General features: G+C 43.3%; 2 protein-coding genes across 2 annotated transcripts in view; both read left to right on the top strand.

Moving 5' to 3' along the window:
* Positions 1-10,406: 10,406 nt before the first annotated feature.
* Positions 10,407-18,343, top strand: HARBI1 (harbinger transposase derived 1). Its single transcript, XM_065882962.1, has 3 exons — positions 10,407-10,438; positions 11,543-12,361; positions 17,482-18,343. The coding sequence occupies exons 2-3, from the start codon at positions 11,692-11,694 to the stop codon at positions 17,859-17,861; spliced, it is 1,050 nt and encodes a 349-aa protein (XP_065739034.1). The 5' UTR covers positions 10,407-10,438; positions 11,543-11,691; the 3' UTR covers positions 17,862-18,343.
* Positions 18,344-26,220: 7,877 nt separating this feature from the next.
* Positions 26,221-27,669, top strand: part of AMBRA1 (autophagy and beclin 1 regulator 1) — a 174,721-nt gene continuing 173,272 nt past the window's right edge. The window contains exon 1 of the mRNA XM_065881380.1: positions 26,221-26,385. The gene's annotated coding sequence lies outside the window, so the exon portion shown is untranslated. The remainder of the gene's footprint in view (positions 26,386-27,669) is intronic.

The raw sequence follows: 27,669 nt of genomic DNA, 5'->3' as shown, positions 1-27,669 counted from the left end.
AGATGAACACAATCTTAACAAAGTAATCAAAGAAACATACCAACAACTGAAAAACTGACATTACATCCTCTTGACGTGATGTAGGGAGAAGGACATGTCACTTATATAGCTTTTACATTAAAACTGTATAGGGGCTTCCCTGGTGGTGCAGTGGTTAAGAATCCACCTGCCAATGCAGGGGACATGGGTTTGAACCTTGGTCCGGTAAGATCCCACATGCCATGGAGCAACTAAGCCCGTGCGCCACAACTACTGAGCCTGAACTCTAGAACCCGTGAGCCGTAACTACTCTGCCTGTGTGTCCCAACTACTGAAGTCCACGCATCTAGAGCCCATGCTCTGCAACAAGAAAAGCCACCGCAATTAGAAGCCCGCGCACCGCAATGAAGAGTAGCCCCCCGCTCACCGCAAGTAGAGAAAGCCCGCACGCTGCAATGAAGACCCAACGCAGCCAAAAAAAAAAAAACTGTATAACCCAAATCTAACCATGAGGAAGCAATCAGATGAGCTTATATTGAAAGACAGGGCATTTTACATAATAATGGACTTGTACTCTTCAAAAAAGTCAATCTTATGAGAGAAAAAGTCTGAAGAACTGTTTTAGAGTAAAGGCAATAGGAGTATGACAACTAAATACAATGCTTAACCCAGGACTTTTTTTTTAAGTTGCTATAAAGGAGGGTATTGAAACAATTTGGCAACATTTGAAAATTGACTGTACACTACATAACCAGTATTGCATCAATATTAAATTTCCTGAATTTGATACAATTACACTTTGTTCAATGTTCTTTTTTTTTTTTTTTTTTTTTTGCGGTACGCGGGCCTCTCACTGCTGTGGCCTCTCCCGCTGCGGAGCACAGGCTCCAGACGCACAGGCTCAGCGGCCATGGCTCACGGGCCCAGCCACTCCGCAGCATGTGGGATCCTCCCAGACCGGGGCACAAACCCGCGTCCCCTACATCGGCAGGCGGACTCTCAACCAATGCGCCACCAGGGAAGTCCCTGTTCAATGTTCTTGTCTTAAGAGATACAAGTAACTTTTCTCAAGAGTCCAGAGGAAAAGAAAAAAGTAAGAAATCCTGCGTTGTTCTATTATACAGTATGTGATACATACAGAAAGAAGTAAAGCAATGTGGCCTACAGAGAACAATGTATGAATGTAGGTGAAGAGTATATGAAAGTTGGGGCTTTCATGAGAGTGAAGGAGACAAGGAGTTCAATGCACTGCGCCATGTCAGATATGAGTTCAAAACTCGGAGGACATCCAACAACAATGTGGACTGAACTAATGTTATCAGTCACACCCCACCCCTGCCCACTACAGGTACATAAAAATGCAAATAAGATATGACAATAAAAAGGTTTTGATACGCAGCTAAACCAGAAGGATTGAAACATCCCAGGTTCCAGAAAAAAAGGTAAGTTAAAGCCATAGATATAAGGGAAAATTGATGCCAGGGAGCTGAGGTTTATGGAGAGCAAGGTTAGATTCTTATAATGAACACATGAGAACAAGAGTGGGGTGTGAGGGAATCATACCTCAAGCTTATGGGCAGGTAGAAACCTCCCCTGCAGAAAACCCCAGAGCCAAGTGCTTCTTGATCAGAGGCCAGAAGAATCCTAGAGAAGCAATGAAGAGCTTTGCCATCTATCATGGCAAGGTTGGGAGGTGGGGAAGTTACTCTCAAACCTTCAAAAGAATACATCAGTAAGGTACACAGATATAAGATCCAAAATTACACTACCTACATGGATGGTAAGGAAACAAAAAGCCAAGAAATTAACCTAAAAACTTGTCCAAAACCACTGAAACTCCTAGAAACAGGCAGAAGGAAGCCCGAAGGAGGCCTGAGAAGCTTTCACAGACTTGGATCATCAACAGCCTACTGCCAGGCCATTCATAACCCTTCCTTCCAACTTTTAGCTAGATGAACTCAGAATTTAAAAATCTGCAGATTGCACATGGAAATAAAACACCAAGAACTCAAAGAACAAGACAATGTGAGAGACTACACATCTGAGATAGGAGACTGGGCAAGCTAAGAAGAAATACGCTTATTTATGAACTTGTTAAACACGTTGACTTAGAATGTTAAGGCAGTAGGTTAAAATTTTTTAAAGAATCACTTTATATAGTTTTTCTTAACAGAGTTATAATTCACATACCATAAAATTTACCATTTTAAAGTGTACAATTCAGTGCTTTTTAGTATATTCACAAGGATGTGCAACCATCACCACATTTTTATCACATTGAAAAGAAATCCCACATCTGTTATCCATCACTCCCCTTCCCCTTCTCCCTGTCCTTGGCAACTACTAGGCTTTATTGCTATGGACTTGCTTATTCTGGAAGTTTCACATAAAGGAAATCCTATGTCACCTTTTTGTGACTTGCTTCCTTCACTTAGCATGTTTCAAGGTTCACTCTGTATTTTAGCATGTGTCAGTACTTCATTCCTTTTTATGGCTGAATAATATTCCACTGAATTGGCAGACTACATTTTGTTAATTGACTCATCAAGTGATGGACATCTAAGTTGTCTCCACTTTTTGGCTACTGTGAATAATATTCCTGAGAACACTCATGGGTAAGTTTTGGTGTTAACATATGATTCTCTTGGGTATATACCTACAAATGAAATTGCTGGATCATATGGTGATTCAACATTTAATTTTTTTGAGGAACTGCCAAACTGTTTTCCAAGGCAGCCATGCCATTTTACATTTGGTAATGGCTTAATTTAAGATTAGGGTATATAATGAGTACGGAGATGACAGACATTATGAATGGGTCTTTTTTTTTTCTTTTTTCTCCAAGTATTTCCTTGTTACTCCTTTCCCTTTTAATCCATAATATACAACCCAGATAAATAGGCTAATGCTGTATTCTTTAAGGTTTTTTTTTAATTTACAAAAACAATGGATAGTTCTTCTCTCAGAAGACAAATGTAGTTGTAATTTGTATGACTTCAAGCTAATTTTAAAAAGTTTTTATTATGAAAAATTTTACACATCACTCAGCTTCAACAGTGTAGAATAAGGTCTGCCCTTAGCCTCTGCCAGAAACACAGGTAATTTCTCCCTGGAAGAAAATAATGTTGTCCTAACCCATAAATTATCTCTATAATTTTTCATATACAATTTCTGGCACATGTTAAAGTAAACCAGGCACTCAAGGAGACAAACACAAATGATCAAAATCCAAAAGATATTAGAAACACATTAACAGTTATCAGACACAGACCTTAAAATTACTATGCTTAATATGTTCAATTAAATGAAGCACAAAATTGAGAATTTGGACAGAGAACAAAAATGTATAAAAAGTAGGTATGATCCAGCCAGATTAGTAGGGAAACATAAAAGTGAGCAAAAGAGAATAACAGTAGATTATAGTAGGGAGTCAATGCAGATTCTTCTATAGGTAAAAATTTAGGGACATTAATCTGAATATAGAGAGGGGGAGATGAAATAAAGGGATTAGAGGCAGGAAGACCAGCTAGGAAGCCATTTCAGTAATCCAGATGAGAGTTGGTGATAGCACTGGATTAAGGTGAGGCAGTCAATAAAGGAAGGAAAGAGCAAATATTTTCAAAGAAACAACTGAATAATTTGGCAAGAGATTATACAAAAATGACCCCAGATAATATCTCCAGCCCCTAAAACTGGGAAAAGTTAATTAACATCAATTATTGAAAAAATAATTATGTTTTCCAATTTTTAACAGTTTTTAAATGTTCTGGATTCAGGCTTAAAAGCTGAGTATGGCAAATCAGGAACAGTTAATAAGAAAAAACAGTTAAGGGAGTTCCCGGCGGTCCAATGGTTAGGACTCTGCGATTCAACTGCAGGGCGCACAGGTTCAATCCCTGATCAGGAACTGAGATCCCGAAAGTTGGGTGGTGCAGCCATAAAACAACCCCACCCCCCCAAAAAAACCAGTTAGGTACAAGTTCAAGGGTAAAGAGAACAAAACTGTAATTTCCCTACTTTCTAGGCATCAGAATTAGTAAATCATAAAGATCTTTTTTTCCATTTAGAAAGTTCTTTGTAGACAAATGAGAAACAGAATGGAAAAGTTTAAACAACTGAAATAGTCTTCTACCAAAAGAGTTACAAAGAAAGTCTGAAAATAAAGAAGAAAGCAGAGATACACTCACTTGGGCGGGAGGGGGGAAAGAGGAAGAAAAAAGAAAGAGGGCTTCCCTGGTGGCACAGTGGTTGAGTCTGCCTGCTGATGCAGGGGACATGGGTTCGTGCCCCGGTCCGGGAAGATCCCACATGCCGTGGAGCGGCTGGGCCTGTGAGCCATGGCCGCTGGGCCTGTGCATTCGGAGCCTGTGCTCTGCAAAAAAAATAAAAAGAAAAAGAAAAGAAAAAGAAAGCAGGGCCTTCCCTGGTGGTGCAGTGGTTAAGAATCCGCTTGCCAATAGAGGGGACACAGGGTCGAGCCCTGGTCTGGGAAGATACCGCATGCCGTGGAGCAGCTAAGCCCATGCACCACAACTTCTGAGCCTGCTCTCTCGAGCCCGCGAGCCACAAATACTGAAGCCCACGTGCCACAACTGCTGAAGTCTGCGCGCATAGCGCCTGTGCTACGCAACAAGAGAAGCCACCACAATGAGAAGCCCGCTCACTGCAACGACGAGTAGCCCCCGCTCGCAGCAACTAGAGAAAGCCCGCGCGCAATGAAGACCCGACGCAGCCAAAAATAAAATAAATACATTTAAAAAAAAGAAAAAGAAAGCAGAAGTGTCGATATTTATGACAATTCCAGACCAGAAGTGATGAAATGAGATTAAAAGGGACATTCAGTAACGATAATCTCTGAAAATATGATAGCCATAAACCTTTACATGTAACCAATATAGCAATAAAATACATAAAGCAAAAATTCCTAGAGATACTAGGAGAGCTTGATAAAACCAAAACTATACCTGAAGATTCAACATACCTCTTTGATATATCAAGTAGATATAAAAAATTTGAGGATCTGAATAATAAAAACAAGTCATTCATATATATATATATATATATATATATATATATATATATATATATATATGGTGGCATATAGTGCGAGTCACTCAATCTTTCTGTACTTCAGATTCCTTTCTCATAGGGTTGTGGTGAGGATTAAATGAGATAGTTCCTATAAAGAGTACTTGCCACATATGAGATCCTCAATAAAGCTCTTAGTTATCTAACTCTACCTTTCACATTATTCTCTTAGGTTCAAGGGACACCACAAACTGATCATGTTCTTGACCATTAAAAAAATTTTTTTCCAAGATGTTATTGCCCATAATTCAATAAACTAGAAACATAATAAAAAGTTAACCGTGTATACACTAGGAAGCTTTTTATAATAAACATTAAAATAAAAACCAGTTACAAATGATCTAGAAATTAACAAAATGAAGAATATTGGACAACAAATGAGACACAAAAAAAGAAGAATTCAGAGGAAAACTTATAGTCTTTATAATTTAAAAAAAAATCTCAAATAAGTATGCAATTTAAGAAACCAAAAAGTAAAGTAAACCAAAAGAAAATGGGAAGTGGGAATAAAGATAAAAGACAAAAGCTGTGCTTGATTAACTAAGGAACAATTTAAAAACCAGTCTAAAGAATACATAAGGCCAATATCCGATTTCTTGAAAATTCCAACAGAAATAGATTAAAGCATAAAAACACCCTTAAGCTTATATTTAAAACAGGGCATTTAAACCTCCACAAGTATTTCTCTACATAATCTCTCCTAATGACATAATAGCTGTGGGCAATACAGGAGGAAGGTGAGGGTGGCGACAAACCACCCTGGAAAGCCTGGAAAGAATAATATGATTTTTAACTCTATTTCTTTCATATTTGTATGAATCAAAAGTCAACAGTGAAAACAGTATCTTCCAAAATAAGAATACTGGGTTATCACTTCTATACATTCTTTATTTACCTTTATTTTTAGTAAGATACTGTTGACAGACTGTGCATGTTGAGTTGTTTTTCTATGTAGTGGTGATTCACAATCTTCTCCCTTCTCTTGTAACCAAGGGCATATGGGGGACACCACCAGGGCAAAAGCAAATTTCTTGTGCCACCTATGCTGGTATTTAGAGGCTTTCTCTAACAAACTGGCTCACATTTACTCTACAGTTAAAAACAATTATTTAAAATTAATTTTACATCCTCTTAAGGGATTTAAAATCTGTTTAAAGATTCCAAACTAATTTTACACCCCTTTAAGGATTTTAAATCGTTAAGATTTAAAACCCAAACTTCAAGTTGTTGCTTTTTTTTTTTTTTTTTTTGGTGGGGGGGGTACGGCATGCACCACTCAGCATGCAGGATCATAGTTCCCTGACCAGGGATCAAACCTGTGACCCTCTGCGGTGGAAGCGTGGAGTCTTAACCACTGGACTTTGAGGAATTCCCAAGAAAAGCTTCTTTTTCCCCTTGGTCATAGAGGTCTAGTTAGCCTCCTCTGCATTCTCCCTTTGCATACACTGCCTTTATCCTGTCAGGGACTGCCTGCAGTTTTTTGGGGTTTTTTTTGCTGTACTCGCGGGCCTCTCACTGCTGCGGCCCCTCCCGTTGCGGAGCACAGGCTCCAGACGCACAGGCCCAGCGGCCACAGCCCACGGGCCCAGCCGCTCCGCGACACGTGGGATCCTCCCGGACCGGGGCACGAACCCCTGCCCCCTGCACCGGCAGGCGGACTCCCAACCACTGCACCACCAGGGAAGCCCCACCTGCAGTTTTTACTGCTCTCCACAACTTGACAAAGAGGAGGCAAGGACCAGTAACCCCGTGCACCCTCTCTTCTCTTAAATCCATGCATGAAAAAATGAGGCCCTATGGAAATTTATTTTACTCAACACCCCAAGTTGGAAATTACTTCTAAATTATCCACATATAAAGTTTAGGCAAGCTTTTTCCAAGAAGAAACTTTTAGTAAAGTATACATATTTTAAGACTCTAAAGTCAACATACAAGCCAAAAAAATCTTAAGCAATACAGTAGTTCAAATATTAGCTGAATAGCCTGCATTTCTTACTCAGTGAGTTTCTATACTTTTCTTCCATTAAAAAATAAAACCAGGGACTTCCCTGATGGTCCAGTGGTTAAGATTCCTCGCTCCCAATGCAGGGGGCCTGGGTTCGATCCCTGGTCAGGGAACTAGATCGTGCATGCTGCAACTAAGGATCCTGCAGGCGGCAATGAAGATCCTGCGTGCTGCAGCTAATACCCAGTGCGGCCAAATAAATAAAGTTTTTTTAATTTTTAATATTCATTTTTGGCTGTGTTGGGTCTTTGTTGCTGCGCGTGGTCTATCGCTTGTTGTGGTGAGCGGGAGCTACTCTTCATTGCGGTGCCCGGGCTTCTCACTGCAGTGGCTTCTCTTGTTGCGGAGCACGGGCTCTAGGCACGCGGGCTTCAGTAGTTGCAGCATGCAGGCTCAGTAGTTGTGGCTCATGGGCTCTAGAGCACAGGCTCACTAGTTGTGACGCATGGGCTTAGTTGCTCCACGGCATGTGGGATGTTCCCGGACCAGGGATCAAACCCATGTCCCCTGCATTGGCAGGCGAATTCTTAACCACTGTGTCACCAGGGAAGTCCCATAAATAAATATTTTTTTAAATAAATAAAAACAGGACTTCCCTGGTGGCATAGTGGTTGAGAGTCCGCCTGCCGATGCAGGGGACACGGGTTCGTGCCCTGGTCCAGGAAGATCCCACATGCCGCAGAGAAGCTGGGCTCGTGAGCCATGGCCGCTGAGCCTGCGCGTCAGGAGCCTGTGCTCCGCAACGGAAGAGGCCACAACAGTGAGGGGCCCGCGTACCAAAAAAATAATTTTAAAAAACCAAAAACCAAAAAACTTAATTTGAATAATAAAGGGTCATAGAGTGAGGAATGTAGTGCTCCAACCACAGTGTTATGAATGTCATTTTCATCTCTTCTATAATAATGTAAAAAGTGTTTAAAAAGTAAACACTTTAGGGATTTCCAAGCATTACTAAGATTAAATAAGTTCCCTCCAGATAAAAATTCCAAAATAAATAACTTCCACTCCGAATGGAACAAAATGTAATTGCAGAGCTTTGGTAATGAACCTTATCAAGTGACAGCAATAAGTTCTATAGCGGTTGCACTTTCTGATTAGTCAAAATTATCTTTGAAAACTCACTCATGTAGTAGGACTCATGTCTTTGGAAGCTCAATGTTAATGTCTTAGGCTTCTTTTTGCATTTAGGCTATGGACACCCTGCTCTGAGTCATGGAGGTCATAAGCTGATGCAGCTGGGTGGATGCAAGCAGGAAAGACAATGGAAAAAAAGAGATTGCTTGCCCCCACCTCCATACGGTACAATTCCAGTACGCGTATATGGCAGGACTGAATTGTGTCCAGCTGATTTTTAGTCCTTAAATAAAACAATATAATTTGGAGTATTTAGTAGCTGAAGATCTGCAGTTTTTGATCTGCAGTTTCCACTTGAGGGAAAAAAATACAAATAATAGGAACTGTTAGGTGTAAGTAAAGAAATAGCAATTTTTATGAAATGTAAATCTCAAAAGTTGCCATAGCCGTCTTAACTTCCGACCCAAAGGGGTACAATTTGAAAACAGCAGGAGAATTAACTATATGCATTTTACTACACAGATCAATATATATGACCTTTGCTTCATCACTTATTCATCATCCCCTGGGTATGAAAAATATTAACTCAGGATTCCCTTCCACAAGCACTTACAAGACTTCTGCTCGGCTGAAAAATGGAGTTGAAAGAAACAAACAAAAACATATAATTTAATTGGAGCCATGATATCCACACATGAAAGGACTAACACATAAAACAACACACAATAACCTGGAGTTAATTTAGTGTAAAGAAAAGACCTGTTGTTTCTTATTATTGCACATCTCCCATTGAAGGTGTTCAATAAATTCTACCACCTTAGGAGATGACTTTTAAAGTAAGTGTAATGAAAAAATAGGCACTTTTGTCCTTTAAATATTCGTTCATTCACATCCATTCCCCCGCCCTCCACCCCTCTCTCTCTGGCTGTGGGATGGCCAGAGAGGAAGGAATACTAAAAGTGAAACGCTACACTGAATTGACCAGAAAAACTTAGTAAATAACTGAGTGAGAAAGTGAAAACTGAGATGAGTTAGTGATGAATCCAAGAAGGTGCTTAGCCACTTACCCAGAGATTTACTTAATGAGAATGGATCGCAGGTTTCCACAGGTCATTCCACTGCCAGTAAGAGAGTCGTGAACCTTGGGTCCCTTTTTGCACTAGTCAACAGTCACCCTCACCTACACGCGGAGTACATATTTGGCACTCAACAAATCTTGATTGAACGAGAACCTATCTCATTCATACTGGTACCCAACCACAGAGTTATGGGCCCACAAATTCCTTCCAAAATGCCTTTAACCCAAAGAGCTGAGAAAGCAGAGTCGAAAGCTCTGGGCATCTCTGTAAGGACTGGGAATGATCAAGGGCCAATGAAGCCTACAGTAACCCGACTTCCCAAAGAAAGCTTAGGGGACTGACCTACAGCTAATAGGCTTCGGCTTCGCCAGGACGTACCCGACAGGCCGCAGGCCGCAGGTCCACAGCCTCCCACCCGGGGGCGCTGAGAGATCCGGGGGTATCCCCCCTAAAGTTAGTACCTGTGAAGCTGCGACACAGAGAGTGGCTCGGGGCTCTCATTACGGAGGCCGGGGCCTGGGGCCGGCCAGCTGCGCCTCCTGGCTGAGAGCTCCGCGCTCCGGAGCTGCTCTGACAGCACGGGTCGCAGATAATACCTCACGCCTCAGGAGCCTCGTGGCTCGCAGGCCCCGGGAGTTTCGTTCCCAAGACTGCGCGAGTTGTCGCACTCACGTCTACAGGCGCTCTTCAGGGCTTCCCTCACAGCTCAAGTGATCACTCCTGCCTTCAGCCCAGCAGCCGATCGCTTCCCGGCGCCGCCATCGTTACTGTTTGTTTTCATCCGCTTCGGTGACGGCGGTGGGAGGAAGAGGGCTATGGGGGAAATACAGCTATCTAACCTCAGCCGCCCTTTCGGCACAGTATGGATGACCTACTTAATCTCTTTCCTCTTTGACGTTCCCATAAAAACTGGTTTCCTTACCATGTAAGTCTGATTCACCAATCTCTTCAAGCGTCTCAGAAAACAAAGGCGTAAAGAGGCGGTCTTTGAAAGAGCGTGAACCTTTGGGCCGTGTGTGGAATGTGCGCCGACGAATCGCAGGTGGCGGCGGCAGCTGCAGTGAGGACACGGCTTGGGGCGGGCGGTGACGCGAGAGGGCGGTGCCTACAGAGAGCGCCGTGGCGGCTTGTGCTCGGTCGCCGGTTCCGGAGGAGGGCCGGACCCGGCTGGGTGGGTGGGAAGTGCGGCTGGTAATCTGGCAGCCGCCGAGAGGTGGGTGAGCGGCCTCGGCTGACTTTGAGTGGCCGGGGCAATCACACTTCCGTATTCTTTTCTAAGACATCTTTTTAAAAGCCTTAGAGGTGGAGTGTCCTCTCAGCCCTAGATCTTCCAGCCTCTTCTTTTGCGCCTTCCTTCCAACCTATCTGGTCTTCCCTACTTCCTTGCCCTCAGCCTCACGATTTGGATTTCTTGGGGTGAGGGGAAACGCTTTTGTTACAACACAGAATCTCCCGTCTACCAGCCTGGGTCGTGGGCGGTGTTTTGCCCCTTCTTCCCTTGTTAGACTAGTTTGAACAACGACACTCCCCCCTCCCCACCCCCATCTCTTACCCCTTACTTATCAGGTGGAGCCAGAGGGCTTTGGGTAATGAATCCTGCCGTGACTAATCCCTGTCCTGGGTAGCTATGACTTACGTCAGCTGCTTCGTGGCCTGTATAGTTAGGAGCAGACCTCTTTTACTTTGTGGATAATTATGCCATCACCTCCATTAATCTTTTGTTCTTCCCAATGCAAATGCCAGGCATTAAATGAGCCACCAAAATTCAGCTCCCATTCTCCTTCATACCAAAGCAAGCCTGTTGTATTGCCATGAGTTAGTGGAGAAAAACCGAGTTACAGTTATAGCACCTTTTTTTTTTTTTTTTTGGTACGCGGGCCTCTCCCTGTTGTGGCCTCTCCCGCTGCGGAGCACAGGCTCCGGACGCGCAGGCTCAGCGGCCATGGCTCACGGGCCCAGCCGCTCCGCCACATGCGGGATCTTCCCGGACCGGGGCACGAACCCGCGTCCCCTGCATCTGCAGGTGGACCCTCAACCACTGCGCCACCAGGGAAGCCCTGATGTGGATGATTTTTAAGGTCTTTATTGAATTTGTTACAATACTGCTTCTGGTTTTTTTTGTTTTTGTTTTTTTATGTTTTTGGTTTTTTGGCCGCAAGGCATGTCGGATCTTAGCTCCTCCACCAGGGATCAAATCCGCACCCCCTGCCTTGGAAGGCGAAGTCGTAACCACTGGATCGCCAGGGAAGCCCCTGAATCACTTTAAAGTCTTTGGTAGGTTTCTAATGTTTTTTGTTTTTTTCTTTAACCTTTACAGAGAGAAGATTATAAATGCCAGAGCCATTTAAATGATGGTTAGCTGTTGAATTCTGACACTTCCTTAAATACCTTCTTGCACCAACATCTTCAGTGGGAAGAGTTCAGGAAAAGTAGCAGAGGGAAGGAGAGACAACAGTTACATGTACCATGGCTATACCAATAACAGTACTTGACTGTGATCTCTTGCTATATGGCCGAGGTCACCGCACATTGGACCGCTTTAAGCTGGATGATGTGACAGATGAATACTTGATGTCCATGTATGGGTTTCCTCGACAGTTCATTTATTACTTGGTGGAGCTCTTGGGGGCCAGTCTTTCTAGACCTACTCAGAGATCCAGGGCTATTAGCCCAGAGACACAGATCCTTGCAGCACTGGGCTTCTATACCTCAGGTTCCTTCCAGACTCGGATGGGAGATACTATTGGAATCAGTCAGGCATCTATGAGTCGATGTGTTGCCAATGTCACCGAAGCGCTTGTGGAAAGAGCTTCGCAGTTCATCCGCTTTCCAGCTGATGACGCCTCCGTGCAGGCTCTGAAGGATGAATTCTATGGGTTGGCAGGGATGCCAGGGGTCATAGGGGTGGTTGACTGTATCCATGTGGCAATCAAGGCACCAAATGCTGAAGACCTTTCCTATGTGAACCGCAAAGGTCTTCATTCTTTAAACTGCCTCATGGTGTGTGACATCAGAGGGGCACTGATGACTGTGGAGACAAACTGGCCGGGGAGCCTCCAGGACTGTGCTGTGCTGCAGCAGTCTTCTCTCAGCAGTCAGTTCGAAGCTGGGATGCACAAAGAGAGCTGGCTGCTTGGTAAGTCTGCAGGTGTAAATGCTTCATTTTTGAAACTATAAAAAAAAAGTTTGGGCAGAGTAGAATGAAATATAGGGGTCTATAGACCTGAGACTCAGTCCTGTTCTGTTTTAAGCACGACCTCAGATGAGAGCTCTCTGAGCCTTAATTTTTTTTTTTTTAAGCCTTTATTGAATTTGTTACAGTATTGCCTCTGTTTCATGTTTTGGGTTTTTGGCCTCTAGGCATGTGAGATCTTAGCTCCCTGACCAGGGATGTAACCTGCACCCTCTGTATTAGAAGGTAGAGTCTTAACCACTGGACCACCACGGAAATCCCCAGCCTTAATTTTTTTAAATCAACATTTAAAGGACACTTGTTAACATTTAAAAACATACAATTTGACCCAGCTCTTCTTGGAGGTACATGTTCAGAAATATGTAAAACAAAATTACAGGCATTTGCATTGCAGCAGTGTTTTGTACTCACAAACAACAATAGCAACGACAACCCTACAAAAGCATTCCCCTTAAATATAGCCAAGATACTTATCAATGCAGATCTGGTTAAATATAGTACATCCATACAATTGAGCCTTAATTTTTATCATCTGTAAAATGGTGAAAATAATGCTAAGGGCAGTAATACCTATTGTTAGGATTAGGGAATATATATGAAAGTTCACTCTAAAGTATTGTGAAAATGTATTATTTTTGCCATTGGTGATTGTCACCATGATATCTGTATGAAAATGATAGTAGACAGTGCATTTATTCAGTTCTTATGGAAACTCACTTCATAGATCTGTTTGCCTGAGTGCCCTCGGAAAGCCTGGCTTAATGATCTGAGTAGGACAAAAACCTATTCAGTATTGAGCAGTGCAAATTGATGTGACTGTAGAGCTGGGAGGAATACAGTTAGTTAACAGTGATAAAACCCTCGAGCCTGGCAGCTTTTTTGTTGTCTTTTTTTTTTTTAAAAAAAGAACCATTCTATGTAAGCAATAGGACAAGGGTTATCTTGTACACAACATGTTATGTGGGAGATGAAGGCACATTAAGGATTGGAAGACCTCTCTTTAAGGCCACTAATCACGTCTGCACTGCACATGTTCATAACACAGTGTTTTACATGTAATAAACACTCAGGAATTTTTCTCTTTAATGTGCTGATTGGCAGTTAAAGAAAAACCTCCCCTTGGGACTTCCCTGGCGGTCCAGTGGTTAAAACTGCACGCTTCCACTGCAGGGGGCACAGGTTTGATCCCTAGTCAGGGAACTAAGATCGCACATGCCACACGGGGCAGCCAAAAATAAAGAACCCTCCCACCCCTGCCCACTGTTCCAGGTGAGGAGAAGAGACTGCTGTCACACTGATTGGTTTAGAGCTGCCAGGGTACCATGAGTAGCATCTTGGAACTTAACTGATTTTCTTCAGTTGTTGCTTCTTTTTTTTTTTTTTTTTGCGGTACGCCGGCCTCTCACTGTTGTGGCCTCTCCCGTTGCGGAGCACAGGCTCTGGACGCACAGGCTCAGCGGCCATGGCTCACGGGCCCAGCCGCTCCACGGCACGTGGGATCTTCCCGGACCTGGGCACGAACCCATGTCCCCTGCATCGACAGGCAGACTCTCAACCATTGCACCACCAGGGAAGCCCCCAGTTGTTTCTTCTACACACTGTTGTCAGTGCCCCACCTTCTAGTTACCCTAGTGGAAATTTGTCTTAATCCCACCTTTTGCCTACTCTGAATTTTCAAATTCCATTTTCATACGACTCACACCAAGAAGTGAAGGGAAGACTGTTTGCAAGTGTCTCATCCAACTACTTCTTCAACAGCTGGGGAAGTACTTGGGTTCCAAGCTGATTTCTTATGAAATCACTTTGGTACCCTAACTCTAAAGCCAGCTAAGGGGACTTCCCTGGTGGCGCAGTGGTTAAGAATCCGCCTGCCAATGCAGGAGACACGGGTTTGAGCCCTGGTCCGGGAAGATCCCACATGCCGCGGAGCGACTAAACCCGTATGCCACAACTACTGAGCCTGCACTCTAAAGCCCGCGAGCCACAACTACCGAGCCTGCATGCTGCAACTACTGAAGCCTACACGCCTAGAGCCCATGCTCTGCAAACAGAAGCCACTGCAATGAGAAGCCCTCGTACTGCAACGAAGAGTAGCTCCTGCTTGCCGCAAATAGAGAAAGCTTGCGCGCAGCAACGAAAACCCAACGCAGCCAAAACAAAAAAAGAAAAAAAAAAAGAAGATGGTTGATTTTATCTTAAGAATACCATCAGATTTGTAGAATGGTACTAGATTTGCCAAACCTAGAACTAGCTGTGATTCCCCCTTGTTTTTTTTGGTTTGTTTGTTTAGCATATTTTCATCTTGGGTGTCATCCCTTCATGTCCTCATTCTCGTATGCCCCTTCAGAGGGCATCACCTAATTCCTCTTCTCTAAATGTACCTGCTCCTACAAACAATTCAGCCTGAGTTATTTCTTCAGCCCTTGGGCTAGTCTTGTTAAGCAGCTTTGGGTAAGATCTGCCAGAATGTCTCTTGGATGACTGATCATGTAAGCAATTGTAGTCTGTTTAGGAATTCTGTTCCTAATCCCCTCCTGAGTGTCTGTCTGCCAGTGGTGCTTGGATTATAACCAGTTAATGATGATGCAGCATTTTATAAGAGGTCTACATTAACTAGCTTGTCTTGTATGTCTTCCCAATTAAGGCTCATACTGTTTCTTAAGAGACGTTTAACAAATATCTAGTATCTCTTTGTTTTGCTAGTCATCTTAAATGTTTTTCTTATTCTCTTTTACAGCATTATACCATTGTTTTAGTGACTTTGAGTCTGACATTATTAGCATTTAGTGACTAGCTCCTTCCTCTTCCTGTGCCTAACATATCAAAGGATGGGTGACGTTTATTTTTATTTTCTCACTTGTAAAATAAGGTCAGTAGTATCTGCCTAGTGGAGTTGGGATTGGACAAGTCATAGATATTATTTTCATTATTATTTACAACATCAGTTTCTAAAATTCAGTATTTAGTAGGGATGAGTTCAATTAAAATAGGTTGTACTTAGGAGGAAAAAAGTCAGCTAAATATACAATTTGAAAATTTTGTGAGCCATCTCAGATATTTAAAGTTAATCCAGTATACCTGAAACTAATACAATGTTATATGTCAATATCATTCAAAATAAAGTTGGGACTTCCTTGGTGGCACAGCGGTTAAGGATCCGCCTGCCGACACAGGGGACACAGGTTCGAGCCCTGGTCTGGGAAGATCCCACATGCTGCGGAGCAACTAAACCCATGTACCACAACCACTGAGCCCACGTGCCACAACTACTGAAGCCCGCATGCCTAGAGCATGTGCTCCACAACAAGAGAAGCCACTGCAGTGAAAAGCCCATGCACCGCAACAAAGAGTAGCAGCCAAAAATAAATAAATAAATTTATTTTAAAAATAAAATAAAGCTAACCCATGGGGAATTCCCTGGCAACCCAGTAGTTAATACTTGGCTCTTTCACTGCCACAGGCCAGGATTCAATCCCTGGTCAGGGAACCAAGACCCCAGAAGCCGCATGGTGTGGCCAAAAAGAAAAAAAAGAAACGTAAGCTCCTAAAAGAGAGGAGTGCTATATGTTTGGAACAGTGCCTAGCACTCTCTGAACAATCCATAACTATTTACTGAAATTGATGGTGGGTGAGGAACACAGCAACTATACAGGTTGGTATTCCTCAGGTCTATTTGTCTCAAATTTCTAAGGGGTTGTTCCTCTGAGACATTTCATCTTCTAGATTTAGTGAGTCAGGACAATTAAACATTATAGAAGCACTGCACTATTGTAATGGGACATTGCACCCCAGTTTTGTTTTGGTTTTAGCACTTCCCAGGATTATTCCATAAGGAAGTCACTTAAGGGAAATGCCTTGTGTATATTATTTTAATTGACTTCTGATTTTATTTCTTTATCCCTATTACTACTTGCATCATTATATTTATGGTCTCCTTGTTAATGTGAAATTCTACCTGTTCCTCTATTACAAAGGCGTGGTTCTAATGAATATAATATCTAGGAAGGCAGAACACCTGAGTTCTCATCTCTGCTGGGAGTTTTCTCTTATTCTTCTTAGCACTGGGAGATTGAATGATTATTGTCTATGAAATACTCTGAAATTCCTAGGTAGTGCTTTCAAACCTGACATTTTAATGGTAAAGTCGGAGATTTTTCCTCACAAGTGTTTTGAGGTCTCCTGGCAGAATTCTCTTCTTCTCTCTTGCACTCTTGCTCTTTAGAGATTTTGAAGATTGGCTTGCTATGTGATAGTTTCTATTAACCTTTTTTATTTTAAATTTATTTTATTTATTTTTGGCTGCGTTGGGTCTTCCTTGCTGCGTGCGTGCTTTCTCTAGTTGCGGCGAGCAGGGCCTACTCTTCATTGTGGTGCATGGGCTTCTCATTGCGGTGGCTTCTCTTGTTGCGGAGCACAGGCTCTAGGCACGCGGGCGTCCATAGTTGTGGCTCGCAGGCTCTAGAGTGTAGGCTCAGTAGTTGTGGCGCACAGGCTTCGTTGCTCCGTGGCGTGTGGGAACTTCCCGGACCAGGGCTTGAACCCTTGTCCCCTGCATTGGCAGGCGGATTCTTAACCACTGTGCCACCAAGGAAGCCATATTAACTTTTTCTTAAAGAACAATATCTCTGAATTCAGAAAATCCTGGAATTCCCTGGAGGTCCAGTGGTTGGGACTCCACGCTTCCACTGCCGGGAGCCCGGGTTCGATCCCTGGTCAGGGAACTAGGATCCCACAAGCAGTGCATCGCGGCCAAAAAAAGAAAATCCAGGAATTTCATTTCCTCCAGTGCCTTCACCGCTGTCCTACATTCTTTCAGACTTAGCTTTCTTTAGCCGGGTCAGCTTTTCTCTGTTGGTTTTAACCAAGGGTATTCCCAGCCAAGATTCACTCTGGTCTTCCTGCTCATGACTAGCTATGGGCTCTTTATCACAGCATTTCCCCTTTCCTTTGGCTCCGGAAGCTGTTGCATTTTCTTGTCCATTCTCTGTACATGCTCCTGGATTTTCCTTTTTGTTTGTATTCCAGTTATAAACATCTGTGATGTCTTTGGGCCTTCCCCACAGGTGACAGTTCCTTCTTTCTCCGCACCTGGCTTATGACCCCACTGCACATTCCTGAAACTCCAGCCGAATATCGCTATAATATGGCCCATTCTGCAACTCACAGTGTGATTGAGAAGACTTTCCGAACCCTCTGCTCCCGATTCCGCTGCCTGGATGGATCCAAGGGGGCACTGCAGTACTCACCGGAGAAGTCCAGCCACATCATCTTGGCCTGCTGCGTCCTCCACAACATCTCCCTGGAGCATGGGATGGATGTCTGGTCCTCTCCAGGAACGGGACCCGTGGAACAGCCTCCTGAAGAAGAGTATGAGCACATGGAGTCCTTGGACCTAGAGGCTGACCGTATCCGTCAGGAGTTGATGCTCACTCACTTCAGCTAATGTGGAAGGTGGGAAGCGGGGAGGCTTTCCAGAAGGAGCTGTGACAAACTTTCCCTCTCACCACCCCCTACACAGTTCCATCATCTAGCATAACTGAGCGTGTGGACACTTGTCACAAACTGACATTTAATCTGCGTGTTTTAGAAAGGTTGAGGCTAGGCCAGAATATCTCGATTCATTTGCAAGTTTATTAACTAAACCAAAACCTCCGAGACAACAGTTCTCTACTATCCATTGAACACCAGGTTAGCACCACTCACTCATTTGAAAGTTCTTGGTTGCAGACGTTTATATCGTGCTTACAAAATCAAAGCAGTTGATCTAGAGATTTCAAAAGAAAACAATATTTGTCCTGAAAGATTTGGATGGCATTTTAGCTTTTCTACTTTACTACCTATATAGGCATAATCTGAGGCAAGTGTGAAGAGTAAATTTCAGTTGGGAAATGGTCTTCTGACATAAATAAATGGCTACTAATGTGATTTTTCAGCTTTGTGTTTTTTTTTTGTTTGTTTTTGTTTTTTTTTTTTTGCGGTACGCGGGCCTCTCACTGTTGTGGCCTCTCCCGTTGCGGAGCACAGGCTCCGGACGCGCAGGCTCCGCGGCATGTGGGATCCTCCCGGACCGGGGCACGAACCCGTGTCCCCTGCATCGGCAGGCGGACTCTCAACCACTGCGCCACCAGGGAAGCCCTAGCTTTGTGTTTTTAAGAGGAGGTTAAGGACAGTCCAAAACCTCCATCTTAATTCTGTCTGTAATAACTGAGCTGTGACTTGGACCTAGTTCCCAGGGAGAACATCTAGACTCCAATCTCTTACTTCCAACCCTGAGTAGGAGCTAAAGGCTAAATGGGTTTAAGAATTCAATCAGCTTAAAGAAGACAAGTCAAATAGAGACAAAATAGCAAGCTTACACTTTACAGGGGATCTAAAGACCCTGATAGATTGATGGGCAAAGGAAATTCACCCAGGTTTAGACAGTCCACATCTAAATAGATCACATTTCTTATGATCATGATGTTAGGATGTCTTTTGGGCCATTCTGCTTTGAAGTTCCTTGTTCAGAAAGAAAGTTTAGGGGATACAGAAGACGTATTAAAAAGGATAGGTAAGGGCTTCCCTGGTGGCGCAGTGGTTGAGAGTCTGCCTGCCGATGCAGGGGACACAGGTTCGAGCCCTAGTTCGGGAAGATCCCACATGCTGCAGAGCGGCTAGGCCCGTGATCCATGGCCGCTGAGCCTGCACCTCCGGAACCTGTGCTCTGCAACGGGAGAGGCCACAGCAGTGGGAGGCCCGCGTACCGCAAAAAAAAAAAAAAAAAAAAGGAGAAGTAAAAGGAATATAATTTCTTGGTTTGAAATGAATTTTGGAGTTAGACCTACTTGAATATCTTCTGTGCAAAGTGATGGACAGAATTTCTCAGGAAATAAATAATCCTCCACCAAGTCTTATTCTAAAATTATACTGATATAAAAATAACCTGATTGGAATAATGAAAGTGTGAATTAGGTTCACACATTGGTGCCTTTGCTGGGACAAAATAGAGACTTTCCTGAGGATTGTTTTGTTCCCAGTTTCTCAGCCACTCACCCGTGTGATCCCTCTGAATTGTCCTCATGGATCATTTCCTACCTGCCTTTGGCAGTGTTAATCTGGTGATTTTCAAAGTAAAGAAATGAACAGCTGATGACCAAAGAAATGTGGAAATAAATTGAAGATGACTCATCCACAAGATTAAAAACAATTATGGATTATTATCTGCTGTTTATTTCTACTCCAAATGCTATTTTCCATCATCGTCCTGCTCTGTAAGGAGTGGGTCCATTTGGCAGGAGGTTGAGCTTAACAAATGCAGTGATATTTCTGAGATGGGAGTGGACAATGAAGGGGTGACTGGAAACTTTTGTTCTATTTATTATGCAATAGAGGTGCCCTGTTATGTTTTTTTTCTTTGTAAAGTTTAACCTGTGTCCCAAGCTTGCTTTGTCTCCCTGATAAGGCAATATTTTTTTTTTTAAGGCAATATTTTAACTCTCACAGTCTTTCCAAGTTTCCTGAGATGGGTATTTTTCCCTCTAAAGTTTTGGTTCTATTATGAGTATTGCATGAGGAAAGGCATACTGCCACCCGTGCATCTTAAGAGGCAAGGTGGAGTGTAATCTTGGAAAGTGCCTAGCATTTTAGCTTTAGAAAACCACATTAAAGGAAAATTGGGATTTTCACAACTTAACTCATTAGATGGTGACATGAAGCCTCAGTGGGAGGGACAGTCTGGGGGAGAATAGCAATTTCAAGCCTATTACTTGCACACCAAAGATAATTTCTAAGTGCTGAACAGACTGAGCATTGGCTGGAAGTGTTTTTCCCTGGGAGCATTTTATTTCCTAATTCCACAGAGTAACTGTTAAAATCTATTCCTTTAATCTCCTTTCGACCTGGATTTTTATAGGCCAGGATTTTTTTTCAGTCCAGTTACACTTTCCTCAGAATGACCTAGGGGAGGGATCACAATCTGTATTTCCAAATTGCCAAGGGTTTGCTTATAGGGGCTTTTTATAGGTGCCTGAGAAGTCTTCTCTTGAGGTCCTTATTGTGGATTTATAGTATCTTCCTGGTATAGCTTTGGGACAAAGTCAAGGATTTCACCTGTCTTATATAAGCCTCATCTTCCCGTAGATGATTCCATCTGGCCAGCATAGAAGTTCTCCAGATTTGCCCTTAGCTGTTCCAAGACAGCAAAAGTCCCAGGATGTATTAAGGGAAAACTACAATATTGGGTTATCAGCGGTTTACTAATTCCAAATTATACAAAAGAGGGACCATAAACATATTCTTAGTTTAAAATGAACTAAACAGAGATGGAGCTCCTTTCTTGGACTGTAAAGGATCTATAGCAAGTTAATCTAATTTAGGGACAAAGAAACAAGACACAATTTTAATGGGATCATATATGAAAAAGTATAAGAGATAGGGAGGAATAAAATAGAGACTACGTAGATAATAGACATACTACAATTGTATCCCTACCTGAAATAATAAACTGGAAACTCAAGAACTGAGCTTAACAGTTGATTTCCCTGACAGTGTAGGGGAAGTTAAGAAGAGATCAAGAAAATAAGAAATTGGAGTTTTAACCACTGTGCATGCATATATCCTCAGGTCCCTTTTGCTCCCTAGATTCCACCCAGATTTTACAAAATTGTGGGTATAAGAGATAACAGACTCAGAATTAAGTTAAAATGGCAATGCAGGAAGGAAGAAAAAATACTAGTTGAAGGCTGGAGACACCCCAGGAACCTAACCACATAAAATTCACAGGCTTTTCTTTTTTTAATGTGACTACCATCTAAGACCCTACTTCATGATAATCAAATAGGAGGTATGAGATCTCTTGATATTAAACAAGAACAAGAAAAGTAGACCTTGAAGTCACAGGCTGGTAAACTTCAAAAAGTCTTTTGGAAAGGAGTCTCCATGTTTGCCCAGCAAAACATTCAGTTTCAGTCTGTTGAGACTTTTTCTAACCCTTACATATACAGCTGTCTTTATAGAAGGGCTGATTTCCGTGCCATTCTAGAGTCTTAAAATGTTCATACATTTCAATCCATTGATAAATTCCACCACTAGAAATTTATCCTATATAAATAATTCCAGAGAAGGAAAAGCCTGTTATGGTTCTGTGAATGGTTACCTGCTGTTCTGGGATCTCTCCTCTTCCCTGGGCTGCTCCTACATCACTACACAGCTTCTACCTTTACCGTCCAACCCAAAGTGTGTACATTATGCCACAGTGCCATGAGAGCAGACTACCAAAGAGCAATAGAATTGCAACGCAGAACCTACAAGCGGCTCATCATTTTGGCTGCTCAAGGCCTAACTCCTCTTCCTGGACTTTGTAATAAGATGACTCATGGTACTGCTACAGAATCTCATCTTAGGTTCAGGCCTGATTCCTACCACCCAATGTCGTAGGTTTCTCAGAGCCCAGAGCAAGATAAGGAACAGTCTCCTCCCATTCTCTCCTTTCCCCTCCCTTCACCCTTTATCACAGGCAATTCCCCCAGGTCAGTAAGTCCCAATCCTCATTACTGGTTTAGTCATTTTTTAAAAATTAATTAATTAATTAATATATTTTTATTTTTGGCTGCTTTGGGTCTTCGTTGCTGTGTTCAGACTTTCCCTAGTTGTGGTGAGCGGGGGCTACTCTTCATCGTGGTGCGTGGGCTTCTCACTGTGGGGGCTTCTCTTGTGGAGCATGGGCTCTAGGCGCGCAGGCTTCAGTAGTTGTGGCAGACGGGCTCAGTAGCTGTGGCTCACAGGCTCTAGAGCGCAGGCTCAGTAGTTGTGGCACACGGGCTTAGTTGCTCTACGGCATGTGGAATCTTCCCAGACCAGGGCTCAAACCCGTGTCCCCTGCATTGGCAGGCGGATTCTTAAGCACTGCACCACCAGGGAGGTCCCCTGGTTTAGTCTTTCCAGATTCTTTCCACGTGATTGACAGTGGCTATATTTATTCTTAGGGTGACTAACTCTCCCGGTTTGCCCTCAATTGTCGCAGTTTTAGCATGGAAAGTGCTGTGTCCTGGGAAACCCTTTAGTCCTTAGCAATCTGGGACAGTTGGTCACCCTACTTCAGGGGAAGCATCCTCTTACCTTCAAGGGGGGGTGACTCCTCTAGAAGAATCCTATCAGAATACAATAATCAACAATCAACATAGTAATGAGTTATTGAGTTTTTAACACCAAGGTGTAGGCTTCTGTGTTACATCCCAAGATGATCTTTCCTTCTGCCCACCTGGTTTCTTTTTCTCAGGTCTTCCTCCAGTGTAAAAAGATTTCTGTGTGTTTGAGGGTTTCAACCCCTGATCTTTTGTGATCTACTCTTCTGTCCAAACAGACTTGATAAGAACAAATAGGAGTTTACTGTCACACTTGAAACAGTTTCTCTAATGAAACTTATCTGTAAAGATGCAACTCTGTCTGCAGAAAAAACCATTTTTTGCATGGTTTCACAGAGCAGTCTAGCCTCAGTTTCTCAAACATCTCCATTTTCAGATGTTGATTTTAGGTTTATATTTGCATAACCTTCAGGTGTTTTTCCAAACATAAATGTCTCCAGATTTGAAAAACTGAAAACTTCTTATAGCCTCTAAAGTAGTTTGTTTAGTTTTCCTCACTGAAATCAAGGTTTCAAAATAAAGTCATTGTATGGGTCAAGTTTGAGTGAGGGCTGTAGCTTTAGAAATTAAGCCCCACAAGCCTCCCCAAGAAGGAAGCTTCCCTAAAGCGTGTATTCTAGAAGTAGAAACTCAGCCCTGGGAAACAGTAAAGCAAAGTCTATTTGCCTGCTACTCAGCTGGCTCTAGGAATTTGGCAGACTGCTTATTTAGTCATCTCCTAGAATCCACTTGCCCCTGACTTTTCATGGGTACATGACTTCCCAGGATAAAGACAAATTCCTAGTTAGGTGTGGCTATGTGACTAAATTCTGGCCAGTGGAATGTAAGTGGAAATGTCCTGTGCTATTTTCAAGATGTGTCCTTATGGCTAGGAGACATGCCTTTCCTCTTTCAGCTTCCTGCTGGTTGGAACGTAGACACGATGGCTAGAGCTTGAGCAGCTGTCTTGGATCTAAGACAAAAAAACACTTGTTGAACATGTCACAGCAACCAGATAGAAGCCTGGTCCCTGATGCTGAATGGCCACACCTTACCCTAGATTTCTTTTATATGACAGAGAAATAAACCTCTGCCTTGATTCCTTACTCTTTTTTAAAAAAATTAATTACTTAATTTTTGGCTGCGTTGGGTCTTTGTTGCTGCATGCAGGCTTTCTCTAGTTGCAGCGAGTGGGGGCTACTCTTTGTTGTGGTGTGTGGGCTTCTCATTGTGGTGGCTTCTCTTGTTGCAGAGCGCAGGCTCTAGGTGCACGGGGGCATCCGTAGTTGTGGCACGTAGGCTCAATCGTTGTGGTTTGCAGGCTCTAGAGTGTGGGCTCAGTAGTTGTGGTGCACGGGCTTAGTTGCTCTGTGGCATGTGGGATCTTCCCAGACCAGGGCTTGAACCCATGTCCCTTGCGTTGACAGGTGGATTCTTAACCACTGTGCCACCAGGGAAGTCCTGTGCAGTAGATTCTAATCATTAATAATAAGGTTATAACTGCCTCTTTCCAGGAGCTGCAATACCTATTACACAGAAAATGTTTGGAAGCAAGATACATATTCAAAATGGGAAGCATGTTCAGTAAATCCTTTCAATGGAATATTGTGCAATTGTTTAAAATAACTATTAAAGACTTTAATAGGGAAATTATATAATGCAAAAAAATAACACTATTGTATCTCTGCTTAAATTAAACTTTAAAAATTATGTAGAGGAATTCCCTGGCAGTGCAGTGGTTAGGACGTGGTGCTTTCACTGCTGTGACCCGGGTTCAATCCCTGGTTGGGGAACTAAGGTCCCACAAGCCACACGGCACGGCCAAAAAATTAAATAAAATGAAAAATTACGTAGAATATTTCCAAGGACTTCATGAGAACATGAACAAATTAAAAGTTCATGTTTTGGACGCAGATTGTTAAATTCTTTCTTTTTAAGCTTTTATAAATGTTGCTATAATGTTTACTCATTTGAAAAGTCCTCTAAAACAGTGATAGACAAGGGACTTCCCTGGTGGTGCAGTGGTTAAGAATGGGCCTGCCAATGCTAGGGGACAAGGGTTCAAGCCCTGGTCCGGGAAGATGCCACATACCGCAGAGTAACTAAGCCCATGCGCCACAGCTACTGAGCCTGTGCTCTAGAGCCTGTGAGCCACAACTACTGAGCCCATGTGCTGCAACTATGGAAGCCTGCACACCTAGAGCCTGTGCTCCACAACAAGAGAAGCCACCACAATGAGAAGCCTGTGTACCAGGACGAAGAGTAGCCCCACTCTCTGCAGCTAGAGAAAGCCCGTGCACAGCAATGCAGACCCAAAGCAGCCAAAAATAAATAAATAAATTAATTTTTTTAAAAAAGTGATAGACAATAAAGCGTTTTGTCTTCATATTATGGATGCTGGTCTTATCCTGCATTTTATGCATATGAGTTGTTCCTTAAATATTTTCATGAATTTAAAGGATTAAAAAAAAATTACAGGGGCTTCCCTGGTGGCACAGTGGTTGAGAGTCCGCCTGCCGATGCAGGGGACACGGGTTTGTGCCGGGTCGAGGAGGATGCCACATGCCGCGGAGCAGCTGGGCCCATGAGCCATGGCCGCTGAGCCTGCGAGTCCGGAGCCTGTGCTCCACAACGGGAGAGGCCACAACAGTGAGAGGCCCGCGTACTGAAAAAAAAAAAAAAACAAAAAAAAAACAATAAATTGTAAATAAAGCTAATGTTTTAAGAATGTGGGCTTTCACTTTGATTAGATTATATACTCTTTAAGGGCTGGGACTATCTTTTCTTTTTACACCTTTACTCTCCATGTCTCCTCCCTCCTTCGAAGGAGGTAAGGTAAACTATTATTGCTCACAGTTGGTAACCCATATTGTAGTGATCTATATGATTTACTAAATTGTGCCTGGGATGAACATATTAATCCATGTTTGTGCTGACCATATTAGTCTGTCTACTAAGAGACTTCAGAAAAAGGCTATTGTGATGATAAAAATGTAAACACACTTCGTTAAGTTCAGAACCCAAAGAGACTTTGTTATTACGTAAGAAGAACACCTGTGGCTCTAGGCCTTTGGAATAAAATAAAAGAGAAAAGCAGTACGTGTATTATTTTTGGTTTTTTTTTTTCCTGTCTTAAGATCAGACTGCAGAACCCTGAATTTTCCAGTTTCTCTCTGCTATGCTTATGGGAGCTAAATTGGAGCTTTAATAGAGATTATTCACTCTGTTCCTCAGTCTGGGATTCTCTCATTCTCTCTGTCATACCTCTATCTATCAATCAATCAATCTATCATCTTTTTCATTCACCTGTTTCATGAGGAAACTAAGGTCAAATTTGCTCAGTTGGGATAGTGTTGAGAGTCCATAAGGTAGTCGCTGAACTATAGTTAGATAACGTGTTATTATACTATGACTTGATCTTCAACTCTCAAGAAAAATTCGGTTCTCTAAACAATTTAGACAGCAGGCAGCTGACACAGAAAATGGCAGAAGCCCAGTCTGCTTTACTCCGTGGCTTATGATCTGGGTTTGTTTATTTATGCCTTGGACAGGAGTGGGACCTTGAGTTGGAGCGAAGCTGTTTTTCGACGCTCGACTCTAGTTCCTTGAACGATTGTCTGGGCGCTCCTCCTTTGATGTCTGGGCGTTCGTGTATTCGGTGATCTTTTGCGCCGTCTTCTTGCTTGATGTCTTCCGAGCGGTGGCGGCGCCGGGTGGAAGGCTGACTTATCCGTGAGGCCCCGCGCTCAGGCTGCTTTCTCCCGCTGGTCGGTAGAGCGGACCCCCTGCTTCCTCCTTGCCTCTTCTTCTAGTCTGTGGCTCAGTCCACTCGCTGGGCTGCAAACTGAGCCCCCTCCCGCCTTTCAGGTAGGCCACGGGAGGAGCCTGGGAGGCCCGGCCCGGCCCGGCATCCTTCCGCCGCCGGGTTGAGAAGACCTTGGCGCCGGCGGGTGGGTGGCGGGTCGGCAGCGGAGACACGGCCAGAGGAGGAACTACCCGGCTGAATTCGGGGGCGCGGTCGGTGAGGCGGCGGGAAACTGAGGGAGAAGCCGGAAGGACGCAGAGATGGTGGGGCTGCCCGGTGCGGTTCGTAGGGAGGGGATGTTGGCTCTGGGGCGGGTGTCGGTACCCCCAGTGTGTGGGGAAAGTCGCTTTCCAGGAACGGATAGAGCTTTGCGCGCTTTGGCTCTCCTCTCTTCCTCCCTCTCCGCCCCCCAAAGGCTCCGAGTGTCATGACTCAGTTGCACTGGGGACACTTTCTGACTCTGGCCTTTGAAGGGGCCTTTGAATAGGTGGAGGCTTGTGGAACAGGGCCCTCTGGCTCCTCTGAGCGAAGTGTCATGTTCTCGCCCTTTTTGGGTAGGGAAACTGAGGCTGATCTAGTACGTGACTTTTCCCCGTAGCCCTGACAGATCTTGAAATGCACCGTAAGTCATTTTTTGTTGTTTACCAATTCAATTCCCCCCCCCCCCCAGTTTACCAGTCATTTTATCCACATAGTGATTTGCCGTTTGATTGTCTGTGATCCCTCCTTGCTAGGAATATAGAGTCCGTCACTGGGGATTGCAGAAGTAAAGGGACCACGCGATCTTTGGCTGGTTTGCTTTTGAAAGTCTGTATCATTTTAGCGAGAGTAGAAAGAAACAATTTCTTTGTTTCTTGGTAGAAAATTTTGTTTGCTGTCTGTTTTGCTTTCTGGTTGATACTTATTTCTCCTTCTTCCCCTCAGCCTGCTTCTCTTTGGAAGTCTTTCAACTGTGGTGTTAAGTGGTTAACGTCCTGCAGGGGATGGTCAAGATTTTGAAGTCAGATATTTATCCTCAGAGAGTGCTTTCTAGGAAGAGTCCGAATAAAACACAAGGAGTCTCGTTCGGACCAGTTTTGTATTTGCTTAGTGGCTTAGTTACTGCATATACTAGAGTTAAAAAGCCTGTGTGTAGGAATCATTCAACTATTGAGATATTTAAATGGAAAGTTAGCATTCTGGGGATTCCATTATGTTTTCCTTTTCTCTCCCAGCTTGGAAATTTTGGAGACTACACGTTCTTACTCGTTTTATTTTCATTGGATTCAGTGTCATGATTCTAATTTGTGTAATATCTTTGTTGAAGAAAGTAACCTAGAGGTCATTCTAAGTTGAATAAGTATTTC

This window comes from Phocoena phocoena, chromosome 8 (genome assembly GCF_963924675.1).
Source record: "Phocoena phocoena chromosome 8, mPhoPho1.1, whole genome shotgun sequence".
NCBI lineage: Eukaryota > Metazoa > Chordata > Mammalia > Artiodactyla > Phocoenidae > Phocoena > Phocoena phocoena.
Note: the sequence above shows the minus strand (reverse complement) of the source record. Positions and strands in the feature narration are given on the sequence as shown.